The sequence below is a fragment of the Podarcis muralis genome, chromosome 10 (genome assembly GCF_964188315.1).
Source record: "Podarcis muralis chromosome 10, rPodMur119.hap1.1, whole genome shotgun sequence".
Classification (NCBI taxonomy): Eukaryota; Metazoa; Chordata; class Lepidosauria; order Squamata; family Lacertidae; genus Podarcis; species Podarcis muralis.
This window is the reverse complement of record NC_135664.1, coordinates 8,770,868-8,798,550: the sequence shown is the minus strand read 5'-3', so window position 1 is coordinate 8,798,550 and position 27,683 is coordinate 8,770,868. Positions and strand designations below refer to the sequence as shown.

The 27,683-nt window shown below is 43.5% G+C and overlaps 1 protein-coding gene across 4 annotated transcripts in view; it reads left to right on the top strand.

Annotated features, from left to right (window-relative positions):
• The first annotated feature begins 23,272 nt into the window (after window positions 1-23,272).
• Window positions 23,273-27,683, top strand: part of LRRK2 (leucine rich repeat kinase 2) — an 84,716-nt gene continuing 80,305 nt past the window's right edge. Inside the window, exons 1-2 of one of the 4 annotated variants that reach the window (XM_077935802.1) lie at window positions 23,273-24,188; window positions 24,365-24,450. In XM_077935802.1, the coding sequence (XP_077791928.1) occupies window positions 23,432-24,188; window positions 24,365-24,450 (843 nt within the window). In that variant the 5' untranslated portion in view covers window positions 23,273-23,431. Of the gene's footprint in view, window positions 24,189-24,363; window positions 24,451-27,683 lie in introns of those variants that run through there. The other 3 variants (XM_077935800.1, XM_028745830.2, XM_028745833.2) reach the window with 3 other exon arrangements.

Below are 27,683 nucleotides of genomic sequence, written 5' to 3'. Positions count from 1 at the left end.
CTCCCAGATGTTGCGCCCGGTGCGGCCGGCCCCCCCTGCACCCCCCACGCTACGCCACTGATTCCATCCCCTATGAGGTGCCTCTATCACAGGTAAATCCTGGAGACTAGAATTTATCCGTAATAACCTTCAGCAAATTTTCACAAAATATTCAGGCTGAGAAAAGTTTGCCTTCTTTCCGGCGGTGATTCACTATTGCATTCTTGGAAGAACTATTAATTGAAGCAATAATTGAAAAGACCTTTGCAGGAGAAAGCTGATGGCGGTGTGACGAGTCAGGCTGCCCCAGGATCAGTTACTCATCCAGCTGGCTGGGCAATTAATATCTCTGAATTATGGAGAACACCTAAGGAAGCTTTTGTAGCAAAACTGAGAGTAAAGGAAACCTCTTCCCCCCCATTACTGTCTGTGAAGATTAAATAAATCCAGATGAGTTCCCTACTGCATCCAGGGTATGACTTAAAGGAGAATAGTGAAAGGAACTCTTTTTCATGTTCCAAAACAAATAGTCATCTCTGTAGCCTGGAGCAGGAATGAGGAATGCTTTCTTCTCCAGCTTTGAGGGACAAGGCAAGAGGGAGAATGTACCATATGACACTGCCATTCATTGCACTTGTGATATTTCTTTTGTCCTCTGTTGAAGCAGAAGCAGACCTGTTAACCGAAAGGATTGCTTCCATTAACTTTGGGCACAGATATGAATTTATTTAATATTTAAAGACTGCTACTCTGCCCGCTTTTTCACTACAGCCTCAAGGTGCCTGGCTAAGAACAATAAATATAAAAATAATCAAAATCAAATCAAAATCAGCAGTATCAAAAACTGGAAAACAACAGATAAAACACAAAGCAAAAGGGAGGTATCCACATAAATGGTTCCGCTAGGGGTCAGCCAACTTTTTCAGCAGAGGGCCAGTCCACTGTCCCTCAGACCTTGTGGGGGGCCGGACTATATTTTGAAGGGGGAAAAATGAATGAATTCCTACAAATAACCCAGAGGTGCATTTTAAATAAAAGCACACATTCTACTCCTGTAAAAACACCAGGAAGGCCCCACAAATAACCCAGAGATGCATTTTAAATAAAAGCTGTTTTGGAAGGATATGAAAGGAGCAACGCTGGGAAAGTGGTAAAGCAAAACGTGGCACATTGCCTTAAGAGAAAAACTTACTCAGATGCTTTGCTTATTAGAAGAACAAAAACACTTTGACATCTTTACAGTGGATTGGTCTGACTTTAGTGCACATATAAATAAGAAAGAATACAACAGAGGAGCGTCCTCACATTATGCAGAAGAAGTGTGGGACCTCTAAGTACCATTCGGGATGCCAGTTCTTGGCTTCGCTGGATAAAACTACTTTTCCAGACCAAAGAGAAAATAGGATAATAGAACTGTGAATGTACTTTTCTTCTGGTATTTATGGGTAATTTTAGTATACAGTCTTACCTCGGGTTACATACGCTTCAGGTTGTGTGTTTTTCAGGTTACGGACCCGCCGAAACCCGGAAGTACCAGAATGGGTTACTTCCGAGTTTAGGCGGTCGCGCATGCGCAGAAGCGCCAAATCACAACCCGCGTGTGCGCAGATGCACCACTGTGGGTTGCAAACATGCATCCCACACGGATCACGTTCGCAACCTGAGTGTCCACTGTACGTTAACTTTGTATTAAGTTTTTTAAAAAAATAAAATAAAGCATGTACTAACAGTCAAAGGGGGGGGGGGAAGCATCTGAAAAATGCTAGAACTTTAGGTAAAGGTAAAGGGACCCCTGACCGTTAAGTCCAGTCGTGGTCGACTCTGGGGTTGAGGCACTCATCTCGCTTTACTGGCCAAGGGAGCCGGCGTACAGCTTCCGGGTCATGGGGCCAGCATGACTAAGCCGCTTCTGGCAAACCAGAACAGTGCATGGAAACACCATTTACCTTCCCACCAGAGTGGTACCTATTTATCTACTTGCACTTTGACGCGTTTTCGAACTGCTAGGTTGGCAGGAGCAGGGACCGAGCAATGGGAGCTCACCCCGTCACAGGGATTCGAACCACCGACCTTCTGATCGGCAAGTCCTAGGCTCTGTGGTTTAGACCACAGCGCCACCCTCATGTACTAATAGTCAAAGGGGGAAAAAGCATCTGAAAAATGCTAGAATGTTACAGATGTGCTAATGCTTCCAAGTTTGTCAACATGGGAGATTGCCCTTCCTTTAGATGTCAAGGACATTAAGAACTATATAGCTTTTAGAAGACACCTGTAATGGGAAGTTATTAATGTTTGGTGCTTTATTGTTTTATATATTTATATATATATATCAGAGTGGTTGGGGAAACCCAGCCAGATGGCCTGGGTATGAATAATAATAATAATAATAATAATAATAATAATAATATGATTAAAACGCACCAAGTAGCCTTCCCACTAAGACTGTGTGACCATCTGTAGTGACCTTGAAGTGTTTCTGCCAGTCAGAATCTTCTATGTATTTTGGAAAGTTGTTTTGTTTGTTCACTATGCATTTGGAAACTGCCAAGAAAATTGTTCCCTAGCTTGGGTCTCTTCTTTTGGAAAGACGCTACTTCCCAGTAATTGGGATAATCTCATCGAGTTGAAGCACCTGTGTTCTCTGGGCTTCAAGGCCAGGGAGGAAGCCTACTAATTGGGGACTCATTTCTGTGGAAAAACAGTCTGCCCAAGTGCCAGAAAGTGCTTTTTACAATAAAGCTAGCTTTCGCCTTTGTCTCCTTTGTCTCTTACCTGTTTCTATGCAACCCCTGGGAGATTATATTTTTGTGTGTCACAGATTGATTCTTACACCCAACTGTCATTGACAACTGTATTTTAGATCTGTAGTTTTTGTGGGCCTTTCCGTCGCCTTACATGCGGCTATCTTTATTCGATCTTACTCCTTTCTTTAAAAATAAATCTATCTCATTTAAAACTGGCTTCCATTTTGGGTCAAGCCTTGGTACTGGGCCCACGTCTTCTAACTTCTTTATGATTTGTTACTGCGTAAGTTATTTACCTGAGTTTCAGGGAGACGCTAGCTCTTTTCTGGAATCTTAGGGGTGTCTGGTAAGGCCTGGGAGTCTCCTGTGTCAGGAGCTCATCCTACACTTGAGTAGGACCCTGGGAGAGACACACACCCGACTGGCATGTTCCCTCCCTCCTGGTCGATCATTCGGGAGCTTCATAAGCTTTCTTCAGCCCTACCATCACAGCGACCGATGCCAACCGACACCGGCACACTTAGGGATCCGCAGAGTTTGTGCATCATGCGCGTGACAGACCTGAGCGACTCAGCATATTGGCTAATCTACTTTATTTACATATAAACACACACGGAGCACTGCAACATGGCTCCCTCTCTCTCTAGCATCAGACAACAAAGAGAAAAAGGACAATAGTCCCACTTCAGGAAACACAGTAACACACAAACATCCTGTCTCCATCACTTTCCACTCTGTGGAGTCAAAACATACACCGTCATGTGATAGACAACAATCCCATTGCTGCAATCATGGAGCAGGAATTCTAACATCCTGGCCTAGGCTGCTTGGATTTGAGGAGTAGGGGCAGTGTGCTACCTTGCAAGGTCGGTACTAGACCCTGGACATTGTATGGCAGCCAAATCACCAAGGTCTGAGTTTTAGGGGTTTGGGGACAGAGGGGCCTTTCGCAGCCATCCCTGGAGATGTTGGGGGCTGAAACTGGGACCTTTTGTGTGCAAAACCGATGACCATTGAGCTATGGTATAATTGTATCCCCATTCCAATTAATCTTTGATTAACATCTTTCCCCTGCAATCCCATACCGCTGTGCTGCAACTCTAAGCTCAGCAATCAAACGTTTTGTTTTTGGAAGCTTCATAATTGTTTCCCTAGTGCTCCATATCTCTCTGTTCCTGTCCACTTTTGCCCCCCGACTGCATTGCGGCATCTACCGGAGAAGAAACCATGCTCTGACAGATATTAAAATCGTTCGTTATTCCTGCTTTTAAAAACAACCTATTGTCTTTGTCGAAAGACAGATCTGCAAGGTAGTGGATGAGTTCATGAATCATAGGCTGACAGTTAAGCAGGTAAGAAACAAAGATAATGGCAAAAAAAGAGTCATGTGTCAGTCAACTCCCCTACAGATCATTTTTCAAACGCTGCTGCTGGCAGGGTTTGAGGGGTAGATGTCAGGATGGCTGCTTCAAACTTTAAAATGTTCCTCCAAGTCCCAATGGGGTAACCTTGCTTCAGTGCCTGCAAGAGCTGCCAAACCAATCCAGTTTGCAGAAAGTTATAATGAAAGCCACAAATCTTGTCGGGAAGATCTGGGACCCAACAGCCGACACTACATGCCTGCAAATCTTCCCGGTAAACGAGCCAACAGTTCTCAGACATGGGCTATGAAGTCACTTACAAAAGGACAGCGAAACAGAAATGGAGAGGGAAGTGTTATCTGTACTGCTTTATTTAACATTTACAGCTTGCGGACAGCTAGAAGGTTAGGAACAAAGGCAGCCATGTTGGTTTATAAGGAGAAGGAAAATATTGGGCGTTTGTGGTTACGGACCTTTGCCTATCATTAAATCAGTAATAGTTCTCAAGATTACCTTCAAGGCTTGTTCTTAAATTCCAGCCTACATATCACATTGACTAGATACTTCCTGTTTCTAGATAGATAGCATACATCCCAATTTGTTTGTAGGGAGATTTGTTGTTGTTGTTTAGTCGTTTAGTCATGTCCGACTCTTCGTGACCCCATGAACCAGAGCATGCCAGGCACTTCTGTCTTCCACTGCCTCCCGCAGTTTGGTGAAACTCTTGCTGGTAGCTTCGAGAACACTGTCCAACCATCTCGTCCTCTGTCGTCCCCTTCTCCTTGTGCCCTCCATCTTTCCCAACATCAAGGTCTTTCCCAGGGAGTCTTCTCCAAAGTATCGGAGCCTCAGTTTCACAATCTGTCCTTCCAGTGAGCACTCAGGGCTGATTTCCTTCAGAATGGAGAGGTTTGATCTTCTTGCAGTCCATGGGACTCTCAAGAGTCTCCTCCAGCACCATAATCCAAAAGCATCAATTCTTCGGCAATCAGCCTTCTTTATGGTCCAGCTCTCACTTCCATACATCACTACTGGGCAAACCATAGCTTTTACCTTTGTTGGCAAGGTGATGTCTCTGCTTTTTAGGATGCTGTCTAGGTTTTTCATTGCTTTTCTCCCAAGAAGCAGGCGTCTTTTAATTTCGTGGCTGCTGTCACCATCTGCAGTGATCATGGAGCCCAATAAAGTAAAATCTCTCACTGCCTCCATTTCTTCCCCTTCTATTTGCCAGGAGCTAGAGTTGGAAGGGTTCCCCTCCCCAGGATCATCTAGTCCAGCCCCTGCAATGCAGCAATATACAGTTGTCCCATGTTGGGATCGAACCAGCAACCTTGGCATTATCAGCACCACACTCTAACCAATGGAGCTATCATTACTTTCCTCCTTGCAAAATGACCAATGAGGCAAGGTCTAAAGGCAGTTCAAAGTTCAAACACAGGCCAGGGATGGGGAACTTGTGTCCCTCCAGATTGTCTGGACTCCAGCTCCCAGCAGTCCTAGCCAGTATGGTGAGGGATCATGGGAGTCGTTGTCCATCAGCATTTGGAGGCCCACAAGTAGACGGCTTAAAAAATCATGACACTGATTGAAAAGACATGGTTCCACTGCTCCAACTGGAATGGAAGGCTTGTCAATCTAAGCCTTCATAGACCCACACAGAACACAACCGCAGGCTATCTGTGCTCCTGGCAGTTCTGGTCTGCTAATATGCAGTAGATTATTTATGAATACAGAGGACACTCAGGTTGCAAACTTGATCTGGGTTGCGAACGTGTCTGTGCATGCGATTCAGCGCTTCTGTGCATGTGCGACCGCCAAAACCCAGAAGTAACCAGTTCCGGTACTTCCAGGTTTCGCCGGGTCCGTAACCCGAAAAAACGCAACCTGAAGCGTCTGTAACCCGAGGTATGACTGTATCCCTTTACTCCTCAGGAGTCCTTGTTCCTCAGTGCGGTGCCAGTGTGGTGTAGTGGTTAAGAGCGGTGGACTCGTAATCTGGGGAACCGGGTTCACGTCTCCGCTCCTCCACATGCAGCTGCTGGGTGACCTTGGGCCAGTCACACTTCTCTGAAGTCTCTCAGCCCCACTCACCTCACAGAGTATTTGTTGTGGGGGAGGAAGGGAAAGGAGAATGTTAGCCGCTTTGAGACTCCTAGGGTAGTGATAAAGCGGGATATCAAATCCAAACTCCTCTTCTTCTTCTTCTCAGGATGCTAATTGGGCATCTGGTGGCTGACTGAGTCTGTATCTTTAGTCATTTGCTCTTCCTAGGGCTTCGTGGCTGCTTGACATTGACCTCCGATTCCAATAAGAGGTTATCTATGTCTTGAAGGGGACATATTTATTTGTACTGGATGGAAACTTAACTGCAGGGGTAGCCAATATGGTGCCTTTCTGATATTGTTGGGTTATGTAAAAAGGTAAAGGACCCCTGGATGGTTAAGTCCAGTCAAAGGCGACGATGGGGTTGCAGCACTCATTTTGCTTTCAAGCTGAGGGAACCAGCGTTTGTCCACAGACAGCTTTCCAGGTCATGTCGCCAGCGTGACTGAACCACTTCTGGCGCAACGCAACACTATGACAGAACCCAGAGTGGGTGGAAACGCTGCTTACCTTCCCGCCATAGTGATACCTATTTATCTACTTGCACTGGCGTGCTTTCGAATTGCTAGGTTGGCAGGAGCTGGGACAGATTAATGGGAGCTCACCCCATCGCAGGGATTCGAACTGCCGACCTGATTGCCAAGCCCAAGAGGTTTAGAAACAGCGCCACCTGCATCCCTACTATTGTTGGGTTACATCATTCCTGGTCCTTGGCCATGTTGTCTGGGGTAGATGAGAACTGGAATCCAACCATGTCCAGAGTGGATCACTTTGGCTACTCCTGCCAACCTAGCAGTTCAAATGCATACCAGTGCAAGTAGATAAATAGGTACCACTGCGACAGGAAGGTAAATGACGTTTCCATGTGCTCTGGCACTTGTCATGGTGTTCTGTTGTGCCAGAAGTGGTTTAGTCATGCTGGGCACATGACCCAGGAAGCTGTCTGTGGTCAAACGCCAGCTCCCTCAACCTGAAAGCGGAGATGAGCACTGCACACAAAGGCAAATTCGACTGGACTTCACCGTCCAAGGGTCCTTTACCTTTATGTTGGATAAATGGAGTGACATCTTTTCACATGTCAAAAAAGAACAATTTGCTTAAGTGGGCAGGTGCTAAATCAACTTTCACTTTATTTGAAGAAGAAAAAGGAAATCAGCTGATTCTCACTGCTCACTATGAGAGTGAACTCTGCCAAACACCCACGCCTTCAATCTGGTACAGAGGCTAAGGATAACTTGCTCTCCTCAGAAATCAGGCTAAATGCCTATAATTCAAAAAGGAGGGAAAGAAATAAAAATAGATGTTTAAAAATGGATATGCAGTAACAAAAAGGGGGGAATAGCCAAGGACCAAATAGGAGGACATTTCAGATGGCTTATGAGAGAGAGTGAATGGAAAGTGGGTTTTTAAATATCAATAAACACTAATTACACATTTGGCAGAAATTTCTTTTTTCCTAACATTTCCTAATAATGGAACTAACATCCTGCTCCAGCCAGACTGCCAGCCCATGGGATGCTAAGTAGGGTTTGGAGGTGACTGGCATTCATTCATTCATTTATTCGTTTTACTTGTATGCTCCTTTTCCACACACACAAATAATAATGCTCCAAGTGGCATGGGTTGACAGTTGCTCGTGCTCAAAAAGTCTTACAACAAAGAAACAGGGATCCATTTCAAGCAAACACTACAAATCTGATTTCATAATACAGTGATACCTTACAACCATAATCCGTTCTGGAGGTCCGGTTGTAAACCAAAACAGGTTGTAACCCAAGGCGCGCTTTCGCCAATGGGGCCTCCCCCCCCCCCCCAAAAAATTGGTTGTCATCCAAAAAATATGGGTTGTCAACCAAAAAAAGGGACACACACTTCAGGGTTTGACATGGTTGTAGTCCAAAACGGTTGTAATCCAAAACGGTTGCAAACCAAGGTACCACTGTATAGCACAGAAGGAAAACGATAAAAAGAGGACTAACCAATGGGAACCCAAGGGGCGGAGCTAACTGTGTATAAGGTTTTAAGCACAGAGGCTTTTTGGAGGGAGTTAGAGTTGTTGAGAAGACAGTGTAGAGTTAGGAGAGACAGAGAAGATAAATCTGCGGGTTGGGCTAGTCTGGTGTGAGAGAGGGAGAGAATTTGTTAAGAGGAGTCAGTCTTTTGGGGCTGTGTATGTGATAAAGGGGAGCCATACCGGGGTAAAGGCGTCTTCTTCTGTTTGTCCCCGTGTCAGTTTCAGTTTATTGGTTAATTTTTCTAGTAGGGCTGTTTCCCATACTATTTGGTACCACTGGTCCATGCTTACTCCTGACAGGTCTTCTCCAGTGTCTGGTTATGGTGTTTCTGGCTGCTGAACGTAGGTGGGTTATGAGCTCTTCTCACCACCAAAGAACAGCACCACAAATGAACAGCAGAGGACCTGCACGAGCAACACTGACACCAAACCCTACATACATTAAGCAAAATAGAAACATCGCCACCCGACCCCACCCCCACCCATCTTCCCCCCTCCCCCCTCCCCCCCTTCCCCTTAATGTCTCAACAAATGAAACTGATTTGTAAAAATGTTACATGGAAAAAATACGAGAGACATTGCACATACTTCTGTAGAACAAGAAAATCTTTAATAAAATAAATAATAACCTAAAAAAAAGAGGAGTCAGTCAAACAGTTGAGATAATCAGTCAGAAGGTATTAGGAAGGTATAGGCCGGTAAAGAAACTAAAGTTAAGATACTGACAAGAATATTATCTGAGAAACCATAAACTTGTTAAATAAACTTGGTTTTTTGGTTCACTTTTAACAGCTGACTGGACTTAGTGTTTTACCAGAGAGTAACGGGTTGGTGGCAGCGGGGAAGCGATCACAGTGGTGGCACAGGGATCAACAGACCGTTAAACGTCCGGGGATCCTGTGTGATCACCACACCTGGTATTCAGAAGCATACTACCGTCCAACAGTGGAAGGAGAACTTAGCCGTCAGGGTTAGTAGCCAATCTGGATTCAGCTGAAAGAAATATCTCCTGTTCCCCATCAGCTGAGCTGCTGAAGTTACAGGGCGATTCTAAAAGTGTGAACAATTACTGCTGTGTTTGCTATATTATAAGGAGAGATATAGGGATCGGTGGGGCTGTTAATAGGAAAGGATGCAGAGGAGGGAAGCATCATCGTCACAGTGGTAGCCAGCTATTAGTTTGTGTGGGTTGTGTGTGTGTGTGTGAATGAATGTATGAGTGGGATGTGAGTAGCAGCCGAGGGTAATATGCAATTAAAACCATGGTTTCCTGGCCAATACAGTGGCCATGGGGGGTCCCACTGAATAAGATTCTGCTGAATCATAATTCCTACGCTGATCCAGAATGGGGCTAGAGAGCACAGCACCCCCTCACTCCGGCTTTCATAAATGTGTAGCATTGAAATTGGATTTGTGACTATCTGCTGAATCAGAATTTCAGTGGTGTCATGCTCCAAGACATTTCTCAATTGGGGGTTCGGGAGGTTGTGTGCCATACCTTTTTTTGCTGAAGTACAAATAGCAGCTATTAAATGTACAGTGGTACCTCAGGTTACAGACGCTTCAGGTTACAGACGCTTCAGGTTACAGACTCCGCTAACCCAGAAATAGTACCTCGGGTTAAGAACTTTGCTTCAGGATGAGAACAGAAATCGTGCTCCGGCGGCGTGGCAGCAGCAGGAGGCCCCATTAGCCGAAGTGGTGCTTCAGGTTAAGAACAGTTTCAGGTTAAGAACGGACCTCCGGAACAAATTAAGTTCTTAACCCAAGATACCACTCTCCTTCGGTGGGTGTCATGGGCCCCAGTGTCCAGCAGCAGTCAAAATTCTGAGTCTGGGGTCAGCTAAGGAGAGTTACAGGGGTCTGATCCTGCTGCTGGAGATGAGGAAACACATGAGGAATACAAGGCCCTAGAACATGGGTAGGCAAACTCAGGCCCGGGGGCCGGATCGGGCTCAATCGTTTTCTAAATCTGGCCCACGGACGGTCCGGGAATCTGCGTGTTTTTACATGAGTAGAATGTGTGCTTTTATTTAAAATGCATCTCTGGGTTATTTGTGGGGCACAGGAATTCGTTCTCCCCCCCCTTCAAAATATAGTCCGGCCCCCCACAAGGTCTGAGGGACAGTGAACCGGCCCCCTGCTGAAAAGGTTTGCTGACCCCTGCCCTAGAAGAACCCCCTGGATCTATAGGGCCAGAGCCTGAACCTTCTCAGGCACCTTCCTCTGAGCCTAAAGAATTAACCCCCACACCCGCTGAGACCTCACCAATCCAGTGATGAAGGGAGGGCACCAGGCAGGAGGTTGAGAAGTAGAGAAGTCCCCAGCTCCGGGCACAGTAGTTACAAAAGGGTGGAAACAGGGAGGTGTTTTATGAGCAAAAGAGGCTCAGTGTGCGCTCAACCTGTCTTGAAACAAGTTGCTCACCTGGAGCTATCTGTGGTGCTGAAATTTCTAAGCATCCTCAATAATAAAATAATCCAACTGTTGTAATGTGCAGAACAAGGATTATGCTTAGTTTACTAAGATTGCACTATAGCACTACTGGGATCACTGGGTTTATTTCTTTGCAATAAACAAACGAATAAAAAATGGAGTCTTAGTAAACTGACTAGGTTGTACCCCACAAATTGTGATAATTGTATTGACTCTTGTTATAGAGCCCAGAAACTTGTTTCGGCTTATAAAACTGTTTCCTTTGGGAAGGATAACTTCCCCGGAGACAATCTCAATATGGGAACATTGCACCAAATGCCATTAGCTCCACCACCACCCCAGTGTGAATGTGTGGATCGTACATGTGAAGGAGCAAAGAGGATATGGGCACAAAGAAGGGATTGCAAAAGGCAAATGATATCTGCACACATCTGTGGGTCTGCAGCTATACAAAGATAGTGAACAAGTCAGGCGCTAGATCATAATATTGCATGTACTGTAAGATGTTATTGTCAGCTCACAGTCATAGTAAATGAGCAACTCACAAGGTTGCAGTCTTTAATAGTGTTATCTACCATTTCAGAGACATCTTTAAAAAAGCATCTTTAAAAAAGACATCTTAAAAAGCAGAGACATCACCTTGCTAACAAAGGTCCGTATAGTTAAAGCTATGGTTTTCCCAGTAGTGATGTATGGAAGTGAGAGCTGGACCATCAAGAAGGCTGATCGCCGAAGAATTGATGCTTTTGAATTCTGGTGCTGGAGGAGACTCTTGAGAGTCCCATGGACTGCAAGAAGATCAAACCTATCCATTCTGAAGGAAATCAGCCTTGAGTGCTCACTGGAAGGACAGATCGTGAAGCTGAGACTCCAATACTTTGGCCACCTCATGAGAAGAGAAGACTCCCTGGGAAAGACCCTGATGTTGGGAAAGATGGAGGGCACAAGGAGAAGGGGACGACAGAGGATGAGATGGTTGGACAGTGTTCTCGAAGCTACCAGCATGAGTTTGACCAAAGTGAGGGAGGCAGTGGAAGACAGGAGGGCCTGGCGTGCTCTGGTCCATGGGGTCACAAAGAGTCGGACATGACTAAACGACTAAACAACAACAACCATTTCAGATAGCGGATGGATTATTCAATAGGGGCAGTCTGACTTAGGCCCTATCTGCACTACACATTTAAACTTGCCACTTGAAATAGTTATAGCTTCCCCCAAAGGATTCTAGGAACAGTAGTTTGTTAAGAGTGCTGAGAGTTGCTATGAGGCCTCTTGTCCCCTCCCAAAACTACAATGTCCCAAGTTCCCTGATAAACAGGGATTATGCAACTCTATAGCTGTGTGTGGGGAAGAGATATGCGGATGAAGGGCGGTATACAAATTTAATAAATAACAACAATAAATAATTTGTAGTTTGCCACACAAAGGAGCTGCACACATACCCAGAACTTCAAAATAGGGAGGTTGATGGTGGAGGTTAAGGTGAGCAGGGCACAATTTTGGATGCAGAAATATTCCATGGAACACGGCATTGTGCTCAGTCTGAGATTTCTCTGGCATTGCTTCAAAAAGGCAACACTGCTTGTTTTCGTACGAGCCCTGGCTGATGTGCTTTTCTCATTGCAATTGATTTCCCAAGCTGGGGTGAACTTACCTAATGAAGTCATTATTCATGACTTCTAATGTTTATTACTTCTAATCTTCTGGTAATTCCAGGGTATTTAATGCATAGCAAAATAGATTTTCTTCTTCTATTTCTATGTAAGGAATTGATCTAAAGTTATTCACTCAGAATAATATTAAGCCTTCAAATAGGATAAACTTCAATGAAGAGAGAGTGGAGGGTGGGGAACACTACGGGTATATTGTGCTGGTAGGTTCTAAATATTATTAGAGTATAGGGATGTCCTACTTAAAATCTGGGAGACATCCACGTCTTGCCCTTACTGGGCTCTGAGCTCCCAAGGGAATGGGCTTTATTTGTGGTACCTCTTAATAGAATGGTGTTGCAGCAGATACAGTGCATTAAGGCCTAGGAGAGGGATTAATGCAGCCTCATTGACACAAATGCACTATAGTACAGTGCTTAGTCAACCAGGTTTTCAGGGGATGCGAAAACCAGTGGCATCTCGGTATGTGCTCATGAGTTATTGAAACGGCACCATCATAGATTCTGTGACTGGGAAGGAGGTTCCCCTCTGGTCCCTAGCAGTCCCATTACATTTACCAGGTTCCCAGCTAGGTGAAATTATAAATTCAAATACGGGGTGTTGGGCACATGGAACAGAGGTACAGTGGTACCTCAGGTTGAGAACTTAATTCGTTCTGGAGGTCTGTTCTTAACCTAAAACTGTTCTTAACCTGAGGTACCACTTTAGCTAATGGGGCATCCCGCCGCCGCCGCCGCGCGATTTCTGTTCTCATCCTGAAGCAAAGTTCTTAACCCGAGGTACTATTTCTGGGTTAGCAGAGTCTGTAACCTGAAGCATCTGTAACCTGAAGTGTCTGTAACCCGAGGTACCACTATATAGATGCTGGAGGTGTAAAACAAAAACCAGATGCAGCGGAAATGTATGGAGACTTACATTTTGGATAAGGCAATGACCCCATTTGGACCAACAGATATTGGTTTTAAGGTAAAAGGTAAAGGTAAAGGACTGATGGACAGTTAAGTCCAAAGTCAAAGATGACTATGGGGTGGTGGCGCTCATCTCTCTTTCAGGCCACAGACAGTTTTCCGGGTCACGTGGCCAGCATGACTAAACTGCTTCTGGCGCAACGGAACACCGTGACAGAAACCAGAGTGCACAGAAACACAGTTTACCTTCCCGCCGCAGCAGTACCTATTTATCTACTTGCACTGGTGTGCTTTCGAATTGCTAGGTTGGCAGGAGCTGGGACAAAGCAATGGGAGCTCACTCCGTTGCGGGGATTTGAACCGCTGACCTGATCGGCAAGCCCAAGAGGCTCAGTGGTTTAGACCACAATAGGTTGAAATACACATAAACCTTTTGGTTGTGTATGCTGCCCCTTCTTTCCTCCTTTTGTGTGTGCTTGAATGTAGTATTGAAGTGTTCAGTTCGCCATAGTTTCTCATTTACGGTAATTGAAACCAGTAAACAATGGTCACCAGGTTCTAACTAAGCCAGGCTCTTTTACCACAGCTACCAATGTGCAAGAAATGATGTCAATTATATGTTAGGTTTGTTATTGGCTTAATCCCTGTGGTTTGTTTGGGGGTAACAAACCATGGCCCCAGGCTCACACATAATACTAAACCAGACCGTGGTTTGACTCCCAGCAGCAGGAGTAGCAAAGTACTCACAATTTCAGTGGTGTGAACTAGCATGCTGCATATTCACCTATAAACCATAGTTTAGTTTAACTAATGTTTGAAATGGCGTATGAACATGCGTGTTTGTGTATGGGTTTCTAACGTTATCCAAGGATGTGTATTTCTGCATATATATATTTATTGCGCATTTGTAGGTCGCATTTTCTCTGATGAGTCGTACCCAAAATAAGTGATTAAGACAGAAATAAAACATGTATAAAGCAAAAGCATCAAAAAGAACATTGACACAGCAGTAAATTGCAGATAAAAACAAATAAGGACAAATTAAAAGTCTTAGCAGCCTATCTGCCAAACCCAAATAGGCTTCAAGTAAAAAAACCCAAACAAACAGAACAATAACTATATACTAAACACCCCCAAAGTCAAATAATTAGGGTGGACTTTTCATAGTGCTTAAGGCAAAATAAAGAAGGTGCCAGTCAGATCTCTTGTGCGAGGAAGTTTCAGAGAATAGAACATTAACTGGATTTTCTTGTATAAACTCAATATATTCTGTTCCAATATTAACAGACAAACATCATGACGTATAGCAGGCGTCAGCAAACTTTTTCAGCAGGGGGCTGGTCCACTGTCTCTCAGACCTTGTAGGGGGCCGGACTATATTTTGAAGAAAAATAAATGAATGAATTCCTATGCCCCACAAATAACCCAGAAATGCATTTTAAATAAAAGCACACATTCTACTCATGTAAAAACACGCTGATTCATGGACCGTCCGCGGGCCGGATTTAGAAGGCGATTGGGCCGGATCCGGCCCCCGGGCCTTAGTTTGCCTACCCATGACGTATAGATTCCACATTAAAAATATTGCACACATGAAACACTAGATGTCACTCTAAAGTAAGACATATTCATAGACACAATGAAGAGAGAGGAAATGTGTTAGCAGTAACTTATATATATATATTTAAGAAAGATAATATATTTAATTACCTTTTCCAAATTAATTCTTTTGCAGCTAAAACACATTCTACTCTCTCTCTCTCTCACGTGCGTACACACACACACACACACACACACTATATCTATCTATATATCTATCTAATTTTAAAATATCAAGTATAAAAGCACTCATAGTTCAAACTACAGTCTGATATATTGATATATCCTGGTTTAATTTTTGAGGGCAAACATATTTGTGCTTGCTTGCTGAAGTGACCTAATTGCAGCACATTGTACAGTACAAGGATTGTTCCCTGCAAAATAAAACCTTGCATTACTGCTTCCCAAACATTCCACAAGAGGTACTTAAACAAGCATCTTTATAGGAATCATTGGCTTAAGTGCTGTAAAGTCATGTTTCTCTTCCAGCGCTTGGACAACTCACTGCATCAACAATCTGAAATATGTCACAGATAGATTTAGTCACAGTTTATGGCCTCTAATTGTGAAACGAAGACAAGAGTTTCTTTGTGGAGGAAGCCTTATAAAATATGTGATAATGACAGAAGCAAAGTGTCCCACTTTTCAGAAATTAGAGGACGCCACTTATGCAACGGCGTTTGCACATTTAAGCAGTCATTAGCCATGTTTTCAGCTGAAAAAGAATCCCAAACTGTTATGTGCAGGTGGATTTCTCACAATCAGATGTCTTTAAAGAGCAGATTCATGACTTGGGCTAAAACTGCATTGTAAAGAAATAATCCAGAACTTTACATGCATCATGTACTTTGCTCTTTTCAGGAAACCAAAGCAGGGAAAATAGTGTATGATTGTAAATATAGGTATTTTTTACAGGTGATTTCCTCCTAGCTCATATTTTATGCTGCTAAATTTAGATCACTTTGTGACCAAAGTGTTACATTGCTCCCAGGTTTTGCAATCACACGCATACTATACCCTGGCTTTTGACACCTGAGATGTGTGTTTTCAAGGGCCAACCTAATACTGTGGTTGTAATCTGTTTCAACTGTTTTTCATTCTGAAATTTAAATTGCTGTAACCCACCCTGGGACCTGCTACGGAAGAATGGGACATGGGTGGCGCTGTGGGTTAAACCACAGAGCCTAGGGCTTGCCGATCAGAAGGTTGGCAGTTCGAATCCCCGCAACAGGGTGAGCTCCCATTGCTCGGTCCCTGCTCCTGCCAACCTAGCAGTTTGAAAGCACATCAAAGTGCAAGTAGATAAATAGGTACTGCTCCGGTGGAAAGGTAAACGGCGTTTCCGTACGCTGCTCTGGTTCGCCAGAAGTGGCTTAGTCATGCTGGCCACATGACCCAGAAGCTGTACGCTGGCTCCCTCGGCCAATAAAGCGAGATGAGCGCCGCAACCCCAGTCGGTCACGACTGGACCTAATGGTCAGGGGTCCCTTTACCTTGGGTTACAAACTTAATTTGTTCCGGAGGTCTGTTCTTAACCCGAAACCATTCTTAACCTGAGGTGCGTTTCGCTAATGGGGCCTCACTCTGCTGCCACGCCGCCGCACGATTTCCATTCTCATCCTGGGGCAAAGTTCGCAACCCAAGGTACTACTTCCAGGTTAGTGGAGTTTGTAACCTGAGGTGTTTGTAACCCAAGGTACCACTGTAATACATAAAATGACACCATCCCCCATAAAATGGTCTTTTATAAGAACCATAGAAGTAAATGGAGCCACACAAGAGCGCATTTACAGACCCTCCAAGTGTCCCTACTTTCCAGGGACAGTCCTGGATTTACAGAAGCCATCCTGGTTTCTGATTTGATCCTGGAATGTCCCACTTTTCCTTAGGATGTCCCAATTTTAATTGGAGAATGCTGGAGTATATGGAGTTATGCAACCTAAGGAAGTTAGATTGGCTTCAACCAGAGGCAGGGCCTTTTCAACTCTGGCTCCAGCCTGGTGGAACGCTCTGCCTCATGAGACCAGGGCCCTGCAGGATCTGATTTCTTTCCGCAATGCCTGTAAGACAGAGTTCTTCTGCCTGACCTTTGGCTTGGAGCCAATTTGATTCCCTCCCTCTCTTTCTTTTTATTTTCCTTCTCCTCCTGCGATGAGGCATTTTAATATTTTAATTTTTCAATATTTTAATGTTGTATTTTAATTTTGTTTTAAGTTGTAATCATTCAACTTGTTTTTATTATTGCTTGTTAGCCACCCTGAGCCCGGCCTTGGCTGGGGAGGGCGGGGTATAAATAAAAAATTATTATTATTATTATTATTATTATTATTATTATTATTATTATTATTATCTTCCGAGCCAATGAGATAAGTAACTATTCAACCTTTAGAGGACATCTGAAGGCAGCCATGGACAGTGGTACCTCGGGTTACAAACACCTCGGGTTACAGACCCCGCTAACGCGGAAGTAGTACCTCGGGTTGCGAACTTTGCCCCAGGATGAGAACAGAAATTGCACACCAGTGGGAGGCCCCATTAGCTAAAGTGGTACCTCAGGTTAAGAATGGTTTCAGGTTAAGTAAGAACAGACCTCCAGAACGAATTAAGTTTGTAACCAGAGGTACCACTGTATAGGGAAGTTTGTTTAATGTTTAGTGACGTTTTTATATATGTTGGAAACCACCCAGAGTGACTGAGGCAACCTAGTGAGATGGGTGGGGTATAAATAATGAAATTATTATTCTAATTATGGAATAGGATGTCTCTGTTTTCATTGGAGATATGTTGGAGAGTATGCATTTGTATTATTGCACAGCTTCTATTACTTGCACAGGACAACTTTCCAGACAACTGTGCTTTTACTTGGAAGTAAGTCCTATTGAACTTAGTGGGCTCCTCCTTCTGAGTAAGGAGTAGACATGTTTAGGATTGAGCTAAACACACAAACAGAAAATAGTGCTTAGGACTGGGGCAAAGTGACAGAATGAGATTTTTTTTTTTAAACTGGCAAAGTAATAATGTCATTGCAATTTTCTTGCGGGCAAGTATCCCAGCTTAATGTTTAGGACCATTGAGGCAATTACGGTATATAACATTAACAAACAGAGCTTTCATATTAAGAATTCCCCAATAGATTGGTCTTAAGATCAAAGTCAATAATATACAGACTCTTTGTTAAAAAACAAGCGAACCATTCTATGTAATATCTAGTCTATGGAGGAATATATTACAGAATATTAGCAGGCAAGCTCGTTCACATAAGAAAAATACAACAATAAGCCAACAATTTTTCTGTTCCCAAGTATAATCTGCTCCTCTTGATCTTTGATCATCAGATTCCTTGACTCCTGGACCGTCTGACCACTTGAACTGCTGTTGTCCGATCCTAGGACTGGACCTGACTCTGGATATAGACCCTGCGTGCAGGCAAGTGCCCCTCTGACACTCTGTTGGTTGGCTGGTTTCCCACTCCCCTTAGCTTGCTCGTTGTTTCTTCAGCACGAAATTGTGACACATTACACTTTACCCAACCCGCAATAGCTCCTTCAAATCCCCAGCACTGTTGCCAATCCTCATTCCCTACAATTTGCCAAAATTTCCCCACACTTCATCTATAAATTCTCCCTCCTCTACGCAGATTGGCCCAGGCCCAAGATCTCATGGCCACTTAAGGAGAGGATGATGAAGGGCAGAAAGTATTGGATGGATTTGCAGCTAGCCGACTGACCGAACCTAAAGAACGCTCACTAATGGTTCCTCATCAACTTGGGGAAAATGGACCCGTTGTTGTTCAATGTCTTTATAAATGACGTGGATGAAGGCATTGAGGGGATGCTCATCCAATCTGCAGATGACACCAAGATGGGAGGGTTAGCCAATGCCGTTGAAGACAGATGTCTCAACAGACATGCACAAGAATGCACACCTACACACACACACACACACACACACACACACACACACACTGATTCAGGTGTGTTTTGAACTTTCCCACAAATAAGGTATTGGGAACTGGTAACCAACTTCAGCATTGTACTGATGATGATGATGATGATGATATTTGTATACCCCACCCTTCATCCAAAAGATCACAGGCTGGTTCACAGCATAAAAATACAAAATGAGAATATAAAATATAAAATAAATGTTTACTTGTAGGTAAGTTCCACTGTGTTCAATGGAGTTTACTACCAGGTAAGTATGCCTAAATGATTTCAACTTAAAGATCTGAAATCACAACTTTGAACATGAACAAGGCTTTGTCAGCAGCCTGGATGCCACGTTCTATACCAGCTGAAACTTCCAAAGCCTTTTCAAAAGTCACCCCATGTATACCGTAATTAGTAGGTTCACCAACCCCCGGGAACAGGAGACTAGAGTTATGCACTGAAATACATTGTAATTGTTAGAAGGCCCAGGAGAAAGGTATTTAAATATTATCCTACGATTCTGGAAAAGCAGAGCAGCTCAGTAACATCTACATAATGTGTTCCTTGTCTTCTTTCCTGAATGCACCCGTTGTCCAGCATAACTTGACTTCTCATAATTACATATAATTAAATAAAGTAAAATTAAGTGTGACTGGCAAGATAGAAGACTAGGGTAGTAGCGGGAAAATGCACGGCCTCTGTATGTGCAAATGTGATATTCGCTTCAGAATATGTTGTTATTAGAGTGCAGCATAACGCGTACATTTGAATGGTCGCACAGGGGTGTAGGAAGGGGGGGCGCCCCAGGTGCCATCATGGGGGTGTGTGTGACAATTTGTCAAGGAACAATTACTGCCCTACTAGGGCGGTTCATAAAAAACTTTTTTTAAAAAAATGCCTGCTGCGAAGGTCTTATCTTACTACAGTATATAGCTATATATGAAATTTCATGCATATCAGTTAATATATTGACCCTCCTCCATGAAAATAGCTGTTTACTTGGCTGTTTTCCTATGTCGTGAAGGCTGAAATTTCAATTCAGTGGAGCAGGGTTGAGATATTAACTGATATGCATGAAATTTCAGATAGAGGCTTTGAGAGTATGTTGTCCCTTACTCATGAAAAAGAACAGAGACTAAATCTCAAACACCTTATCCCCTTTTGACATGCCCCTGATAGCCATACATAGATAATTAGTGGCTCTGATTTGCTTTTCCAGGGACGAGCAACGGCCAGTTATGCTGTTGTCAATGAAAATAACATTTCCCCATAATTTTTGCACTGTATTGCAGGCCCACTGTGCATGGAAAGAGGAACCACAATTCCCAAAGCCTTTTCAACACAATGGGGACATTGATGAATCATTGTATTTTAATATTCTGCTGGAAGCCGCCCAGAGTGGCTGGGGAAACCCAGTCAGATGGGCGGGGTATAAACAAACAAACAAACAAACAAACAAACAAACAAATATTATTATTAAGACCACCACCTGAAGGAAGGCAGAGGATAATTGGGGGGGAGGGAGCAGGACCACATCCCCTCCCATTTGTTTTCAACAATTGCTTTTTAAAAAAAAAGGACAAGGGGAACACAGATTTGCCGAAAATGTGCATACATTTGCTAACATACATACATATATGCACATTTAGAAATAAATGCTATAATTTAAATAGCCAAGTACATATATTGCATTTCTATCTGCTGTTTGGGTTTTGTTTGATTGGCAACTTCAAGACCTCTGCTCTCTTTTTGGTCCTAAGCTGGGACTGGAAAGGCCTTTAAACTGAGAACATCTTTAAAAAGAGGATTGTCCTTTGTACAGTAGGACATCTGGCCACTTTAAAACAGTTGTGTGTGCAAATTTTATACCAAAATTTGCAGATGGTAGAGAAGAGGAGGTGATGTAATTCTGTTTCCTCATTCAGTATATACATGGGTGGGGAATAGCTGAACAAGCTATGAGTTTACAGGGATTGCTATGAGTCACATTTTACTGTGTCATGAGCCCTCTGATATATTTACCAGAAAACTTCTGGTATCTGCTACAGCTGGATGTTTAATGTGAAGTATTTGTTCTACTAATAAGCTGACCTTAGAGCAAGCATAAAAAAGAAATCATTAGATGGGTAGACACTGTCCGCTGAAGACTGAACTCAGTCCCTTTTCTGCGATAGTTCTTGCATAATGACATCAGAAAATGAAAAAGGGTAATGCCTAGGACTTTCCGATCAGAAGGTTGGCGGTTCGAATCCATGCAGCGGGGTAATCCCTGCTCCTGCCAACCTAGCAGTTTGAAAGCACGTCAAAGTGCATGTAGATAAATAGGTACCGCTCCGGCGGGAAGGTAAACGGTGTTTCCATGTGCTGCTCTGGTTTGCCAGATGCGGCTTAGTCATGCTGGCCACATGACCTGGAAGCTGTATGCCAGCTCCCTCGGCCAATAAAGTGAGATGAGCGCTGCAACCCCAGAGTCGGCCGCGACTGGACCTAATGGTCAGGGGTCCCTTTACCTTTTAAGCAACTCTCTCTCGTGAAATGATATGTAATCTGATATCAAAGTGCAAAATAAATATTTATCCATCTAACACTCAGGATAGATGTATGTCAGACCCTCCAAGTGTCCCTATTTTTCAGGGACAGTCCTGGATTTACAGAAGTCACTCCCAGTTTCTGATTTGATCCTGAAACGTCCCACTTTTCCTTAAAGGTAAAGGGACCCCTGACCATTAGGTCCAGACGTGGCCAACTCTGGGGTTGTGGCGCTCATCTCACTTTTTTGGCCGAGTTTCACGGGAGAAATGTTGGAGGGTATGGAGTTATCTGACCCATTGCAGCCATCTGAAGGCAGCCCTGTATATGTTTTTGTGTGGTTTTTTTAAAAAAAGTTTTATTATGTTTTTATATATGTTGGAAGCTGCCCAAAGTGGCTGGGCTAAGTCACTTAGATGCATGGGGTATAAACAGTAAAATGATCCCTATTTTCACCAGAGAAACGTTGGACGATATGGTAAGGCCTTCTGGCGGTAGATGGCCTTCTCGGTAGTGGCACCCGCCCTGTGGAACGCCCTCCCATCAGATGTCAAGGAAATAAACTATCTGACTTTTAGAAGACATCTGAAGGCAACAATGTTTAGGGGAGTTTTTAATGTCTAATGTTTTATGATTCTTTTAGGTGCTGTGTGCCACCCAGAGTGGCTGGGGAAAGCCAGCCAGATGGGCAGGGTATAAATTAATAATAATAATAATAATAATAATAATAATAATAATAATAATAAGTGTCGAACTGGCCATGTCCTCCTTTGTACTACCATCCAAAAACCCCACTTCCCTCAGCTTCATTCCCGTCAAGTTTTGGCAACAGCCTACTATCATTTTAAGCTGGGTTTCCCAATGGTTGCCTTCCCCTCAGATAAGAGGCACTTGCTGACAATTTGGCGCAAAATGGAAAGAAGTCCCAGCAAAGGAAGACTGGATATAAAAACTTATGGAATATACAGAAATGGCGAAACTTACTGGAAAAATCAAAAATCAAGATAACCAACTTTTTATAAAAGAATGGAAATGGTTTATTGAATATTTACAGATAAATTGCAAACTGATAAAAACATTGGCAGGACTATTGTAACAACCGGCAGTTTCATTAAGAGCGTATATGTAAAGCAGATAATTAAACGAGCAAATTAAATGAATTTGGATATGCAGAAGGTATTAAAAAAACAAATTTAAGGACCTGCAGAAAGAGGGGAAAGGAAGTCAAGCTTGGAAATGTTAGAATGAGTGTAAAATGAATGAAATGTATAAATCTGAAAAGTGTATATATAGAGATAGAGGGGGAGAGAGAGAGAGAATTTGGCGCAAAAGACAACAGCCTTTTGGAGGAAAGGAAATTAATAATAATAGTAATATTATTACTATGACCGGGGATATTTTCCCCTCAGCTCGCCTTCGTCAACTCATTACCACGCTAATGATAACTTAAGTTGGAAATGTAAAGAGAAGGAAGGCACTTTTTTCATATGTGGCGGACGTGTCCCAAGGTGAAAGACTTCTGGGAAAAGATTTATAATGAATTTTAAAAAAATGTTGAAAAATACATTTATTAAGAAACCAGAAGCCTTTCTACTTGGAATAACAGGACCGGAACTGCCCAAGAAGGATGTCAGACTGTTTTTGTATGCCACTACAGCAGCAAGACTTTTATTAGCCAAAAATTGGAAATTGCAAGAAATACTGACATTAGAAGAATGGCAGATGAAGATGGACTTTTTGGAGCTGGCTGACCTGACTGGAAGAATCTGCGACCAGAAAGAGGAGGAAACACAAGAAGACTGGAAGAAATTTAAAGAATATTTAGTGAGATACTGTAATATAAGATAATTAGGAAATCCCTAGAAGTAACAGACTAAGGGATAGAAAAAGGTTAATAATAAAGATTATCATGGATGACAATTGGAAGTAAGGTTGAGAAGTTTGTTATGAAAGAAGATACTTATGTTATAAATATGAAATTGGGAACTGCTAAATATGTAATATGAAATCCAGATTGGAGGGTGTCGGGGAAGCCTTTTAGCAATGTAAATACACCAGGGAATAAGAAGAAAAATGTATTCTTTTATTTTGTGTGTTTTTATTGTTGATAATTTTTTATGTTGTGTCAAATGTAATGTTTTTCTTTTGTGTTTTTGTCTATGCATTATAAGAGAAAACGACTAAATTTTCTGGAAAAACAGAACAAAACTCTGAGGCGGGAGGGCGCCTCGAAACCGCCTTTTCCTCCCGCCTCACACAACCACGCCATGAGGTCGCCATTTCCCCCGTATCCCGCCCTCAGGAGAGCCGCCTTTTTTTTGCGCGGGCCAGGGCCACTTCGCCGCCCCCATCCCCTCACCCCGAGCTGCCCAGCCATCTCCCTCCGTAAAAATCCCTTTCCCCGCCGCTCCCTCGCTTTCGTTTTCGGCGCCTGCGCCTCCTCCCGCTTCCCTCCCCTTGACGAGGCTCGGGAAAGCGAAGCCGCCAGGCCGGCCGAGCTCATTTCCCGCCTCTTTTCTCCTCCCCGCCTCGAGCCCGGCGGGGCAAGCGGCCGCAACGAAAGCGCCATCTACGGGCATGGGGCGCGCACTGCCGGCTCCCTTCGCCGCCGCCACCCCTCCTCCTCCTCCGTCGCGGCCGAGCGGGCAGGAGGGAGCCTGCCGCGGGGCTGCGGGGTTTGTGAGGGGGGATCCCTCCGAGCTGCTCTCGCTGAGGGAAAGTTTGTGTCCGCCGAGGGAGACATGAGCGGAGGCCGGAGGGGGAGCAGCAGGAGCTGCCGGGGCGACGAGGCGGAGGAGAGGGAAGCGGCTCTCCAGAAGCTCATCGTCCGCCTGAAGAATGTCCAGGAAGGGAAGCAGATCGAGACCCTCGTCCAGATCCTGAGGGATCTCCTCGCCTTCGCCTCGTCGCCCAGCGGTAAACTCCGGAGAGCAGCCTTCGCCTTTCGGGGTTTTATTCTTGCTTGGCTTTCCGAGCTGTTGAGTAACGTGGCAATAACTTTTTCGCTCTCTCTCCCCCCCCCCCCCCCGGCATTTTCCTATTCCGCTTTTCCTTTTTATTTCTTTTCTCTCTCCCTCTTTGGTCTCGCTCAGGTCCTCCCTTGCTCGTCGGGAAGAACGTCCACGTGCCTCTGTTGTTGGTGCTGGCCTCGTACATGAGGGCGGCGAGCGTGCAGCAGGTAAATAAAGAAAAGCACGTTTAAAAGAAGAACGGGAAATGCTTGCATGGGTGAAAAAATGTGTGCGTTTCTAAAAAAAACCCGCTGGCAGCACTGAGATGATAAATTCAACGGTGTAGATCAGTTTTGATGGATGCAACACTGAATGGTTTCACGTATATAAAATAGGCAGGGATTTGTGGTATGTAAAATGAGAAAGAAGAAGGGAAGCTGTTGGTTTAAGGTGCTTTAAAAGAATACAGCGGTACCTCGGGTTACATACGCTTCAGGTTACATACGCTTCAGGTTACAGACTCCGTAACCCAGAAATAGTGCGGGATTTGTGGTATGTAAAATGAGAAAGAGAAGAAGGGAAGCCGTTGGTTTAAGGTGGTTTAAAAGAATACAGTGGCACCTCGGGTTACATACGCTTCAGGTTACATACGCTTCAGGTTACAGACTCCGTAACCCAGAAATAGTGTTTCAGGTTAAGAACTTGGCTTCAGGATGAGAACAGAAATCGGGCTCCAGCGGCAGCAGGAGGCTCCATTAGCTAAAGTGGTGCTTCAGGTTAAGAACAGTTTCAGGTTAAGAACAGACCTCCGGAACGAATGAAGTACTTAACCCGAGGTACCACTGTGTTCTAAAATGTAAATTAGAAAAACTTAATAAAAATCCTACAAAATAAAAAAGAAAGAACTGTTTGTTGGGTCGCAGAATTGAGCACTTGGAAGGGGACCCCCCCACCGGTCATCTCGTCCAAGGCAGGAAGAAGCAGGTGGCCCAAATGGCAATCAGACCCCTTGGCTTTATCAGCGACATGCTCTAACCCACTGAGCTATCGGCTCCTCTTTTTTTATACTTCTCCCACCCCTGCTCCCAGCCCAGCGCATAGAGAATTGTGGAGTCAGAACCACAAGGGTCGTCTCTAGGCCAACCCCCTGAGATGCAGGAATCTTTTGCTCGAACCCAGAACCCTGAGATTAAGAGAGTCGTGATCTACTCACTGAGCTATCCCAGCAGATGAAGAACAATTTGACTTTGTTTTCTCCAACCTCACTTTATTGCAGGGTGATGTCTACTGCAAAGTTTAATATGATATCAGGATATAGAAAGGGATGCCCAAATAGAAATCCTAGGTCCGAAGATGCTCTTTGTGGTGATTAGGGATGTCTCAACTCAATTTGTACCCATTTCTAAAGCAAATTTGGGTTCAGTTCATCTCTCTGAAAGGCGCATGTGTGAGTTACTTGAAAATGGGGAAGCAAGAAAAAACGTGCCATCCTGAAGACAAACTATTAGGCTCATGACATAAGCATTCATCCTTAAGGGGCCCTAAGACTTGATGTTTCAGCTGCTAGTGCATGAGACTATTATGTCTACCCTTTGAAAATGAGAGTACTGCAAAAGTAAGTGACTTGAATGTTCAAGTTCAGCCATCATTCCAGTTCCGTAAATCCAATTGACCTTGTCTTGAAGCTCTTCCCCTGGGGCATTTCTACCTTTTGTAAACCACCCTTTGATGCTTGAATGAAGGGCAATATAGAAATTTAATAAATAAAAATAATACATTTGAACAATTTGATGACTGGCAATGGTGTAACCCATGAAATTCTTGACATTATTTTCATGTCGGGAAAAATGTTAACTGTAAAATATGTGCTGCAGGTATAGACTTCAGCATGCTGTCTCATTTTGGTTAAGTTTAAAAGCAGCGCAAGTTGAAAGGAAATGAACCCATCTATTATATGTCTTAAGATTTGACCTGGATGTTCTAACAGGCTAGCCCACTTTAAAACAACAATGTGAAAAGTATTATTTAAAGGAGTTATTCAAATTTGCTTAATTTGCATGTATAATTTTAATTGAGATATGTAACTATAAGTATTTTCAAACAACGTTCTTAGGAAACATGAATACAAAATAGTTAGAGACTACATGTCAATAAATTTACATATCTGTTCCATCCGGCTGATATAAATGGTTCCTGCTTTAAGTGCATGACATATTGTATAATAAGCAGAGAATATCACACCTCAAGCAGTAATTTTAAATAAAGGAAACTTCTTGGAATGTGAACCATACATTTTAAAAAGGAAATTATGTGGGTGTGTTTAGTTATCATAATAATATGAGTGTTTTTCAGGCAGAAATGAACAAGAAGGCAGCTGGCAGCCTCTATGTCCTATCAAGTCTGGTTCTGCTTTTGTGGGAGGATACCTGTGAAGATCTCTCCATAATTAAGTTATCATACACTCAAATTAAATAAGAAGTGATTTCCCCCCCTGTTCTGTTCAGGGTTTGATCCTTCTGCATAGTCAAAGAAATGGATGCTTTGGACAAAGTTGATGATTATGGACTCTTTGCACTGCTGTGGCCTTTTTTCATCAGGGCAAATCAACATGCTAGTTTATTATTGGCTTCATGACTGCAATACAAGCAGTGGCTTGTGCCGTAAAGCCAAATGTGCATCCTACACAATGCATTTCTGGAAATAAGTGATTTGCTATGTTTTTATAAAATCTACCAAATCAAGTGGTTAAAGCTTTTCCTTCAAAGTGTGAGGGGAGGAGTTTTAAAGAATGTGGACGAGGAAATATTTGATCTTTGCACTCTTGGGGGGAAAAGTAGAATACAATGGATGCTTGGGTTGCAAACGTGATCCGTACGGATCTGCCTGAAATGGTAGATTCCATGATAATTCCTCCCATTTTGATTCTGCTGATTATTTGAAGTGGCTTTTAGTTATGTTGTCACTTGTGGAACAGGGCTGCCCTGAGGGCCCTTATACACAAGCACAAGGCATTTCTGGCAGCTCTTGTCTTTTCACTTTCATGCCACTCTCCAAAAGCCCTTGAAGCAACACTCCTAAGAGACGCAATGACTTTCCCCCTACTTGCTTGTAGTTCCATGTTCAATGCTTGGACTGTTGCTGGGTAGCAAAGCACCGGATGCTGCTGTCACTGTAAAGGATTGGATCAGGAGAGAAATAACAAGAAAAACTTGGGCCAATCTCATCATATTTTGTGCCTTGTTAACTTGTATGCTGCGTCCTATTAATTTGTTGGACTAGATGACCCTTGGGATCCCGACTCTACAATTCTATGATTCTAGGAAGTGAAAACCAATTTCAGATCATCATGACAGCGTTTTATCTCTTGAAATTGACAGAAGGAGAAGTACCGTATTTTTCGCTCCATAAGACACACTTTTTTCCTCCTAAAAAGTAGGGAATGTGTGTGCATCTTATCGAG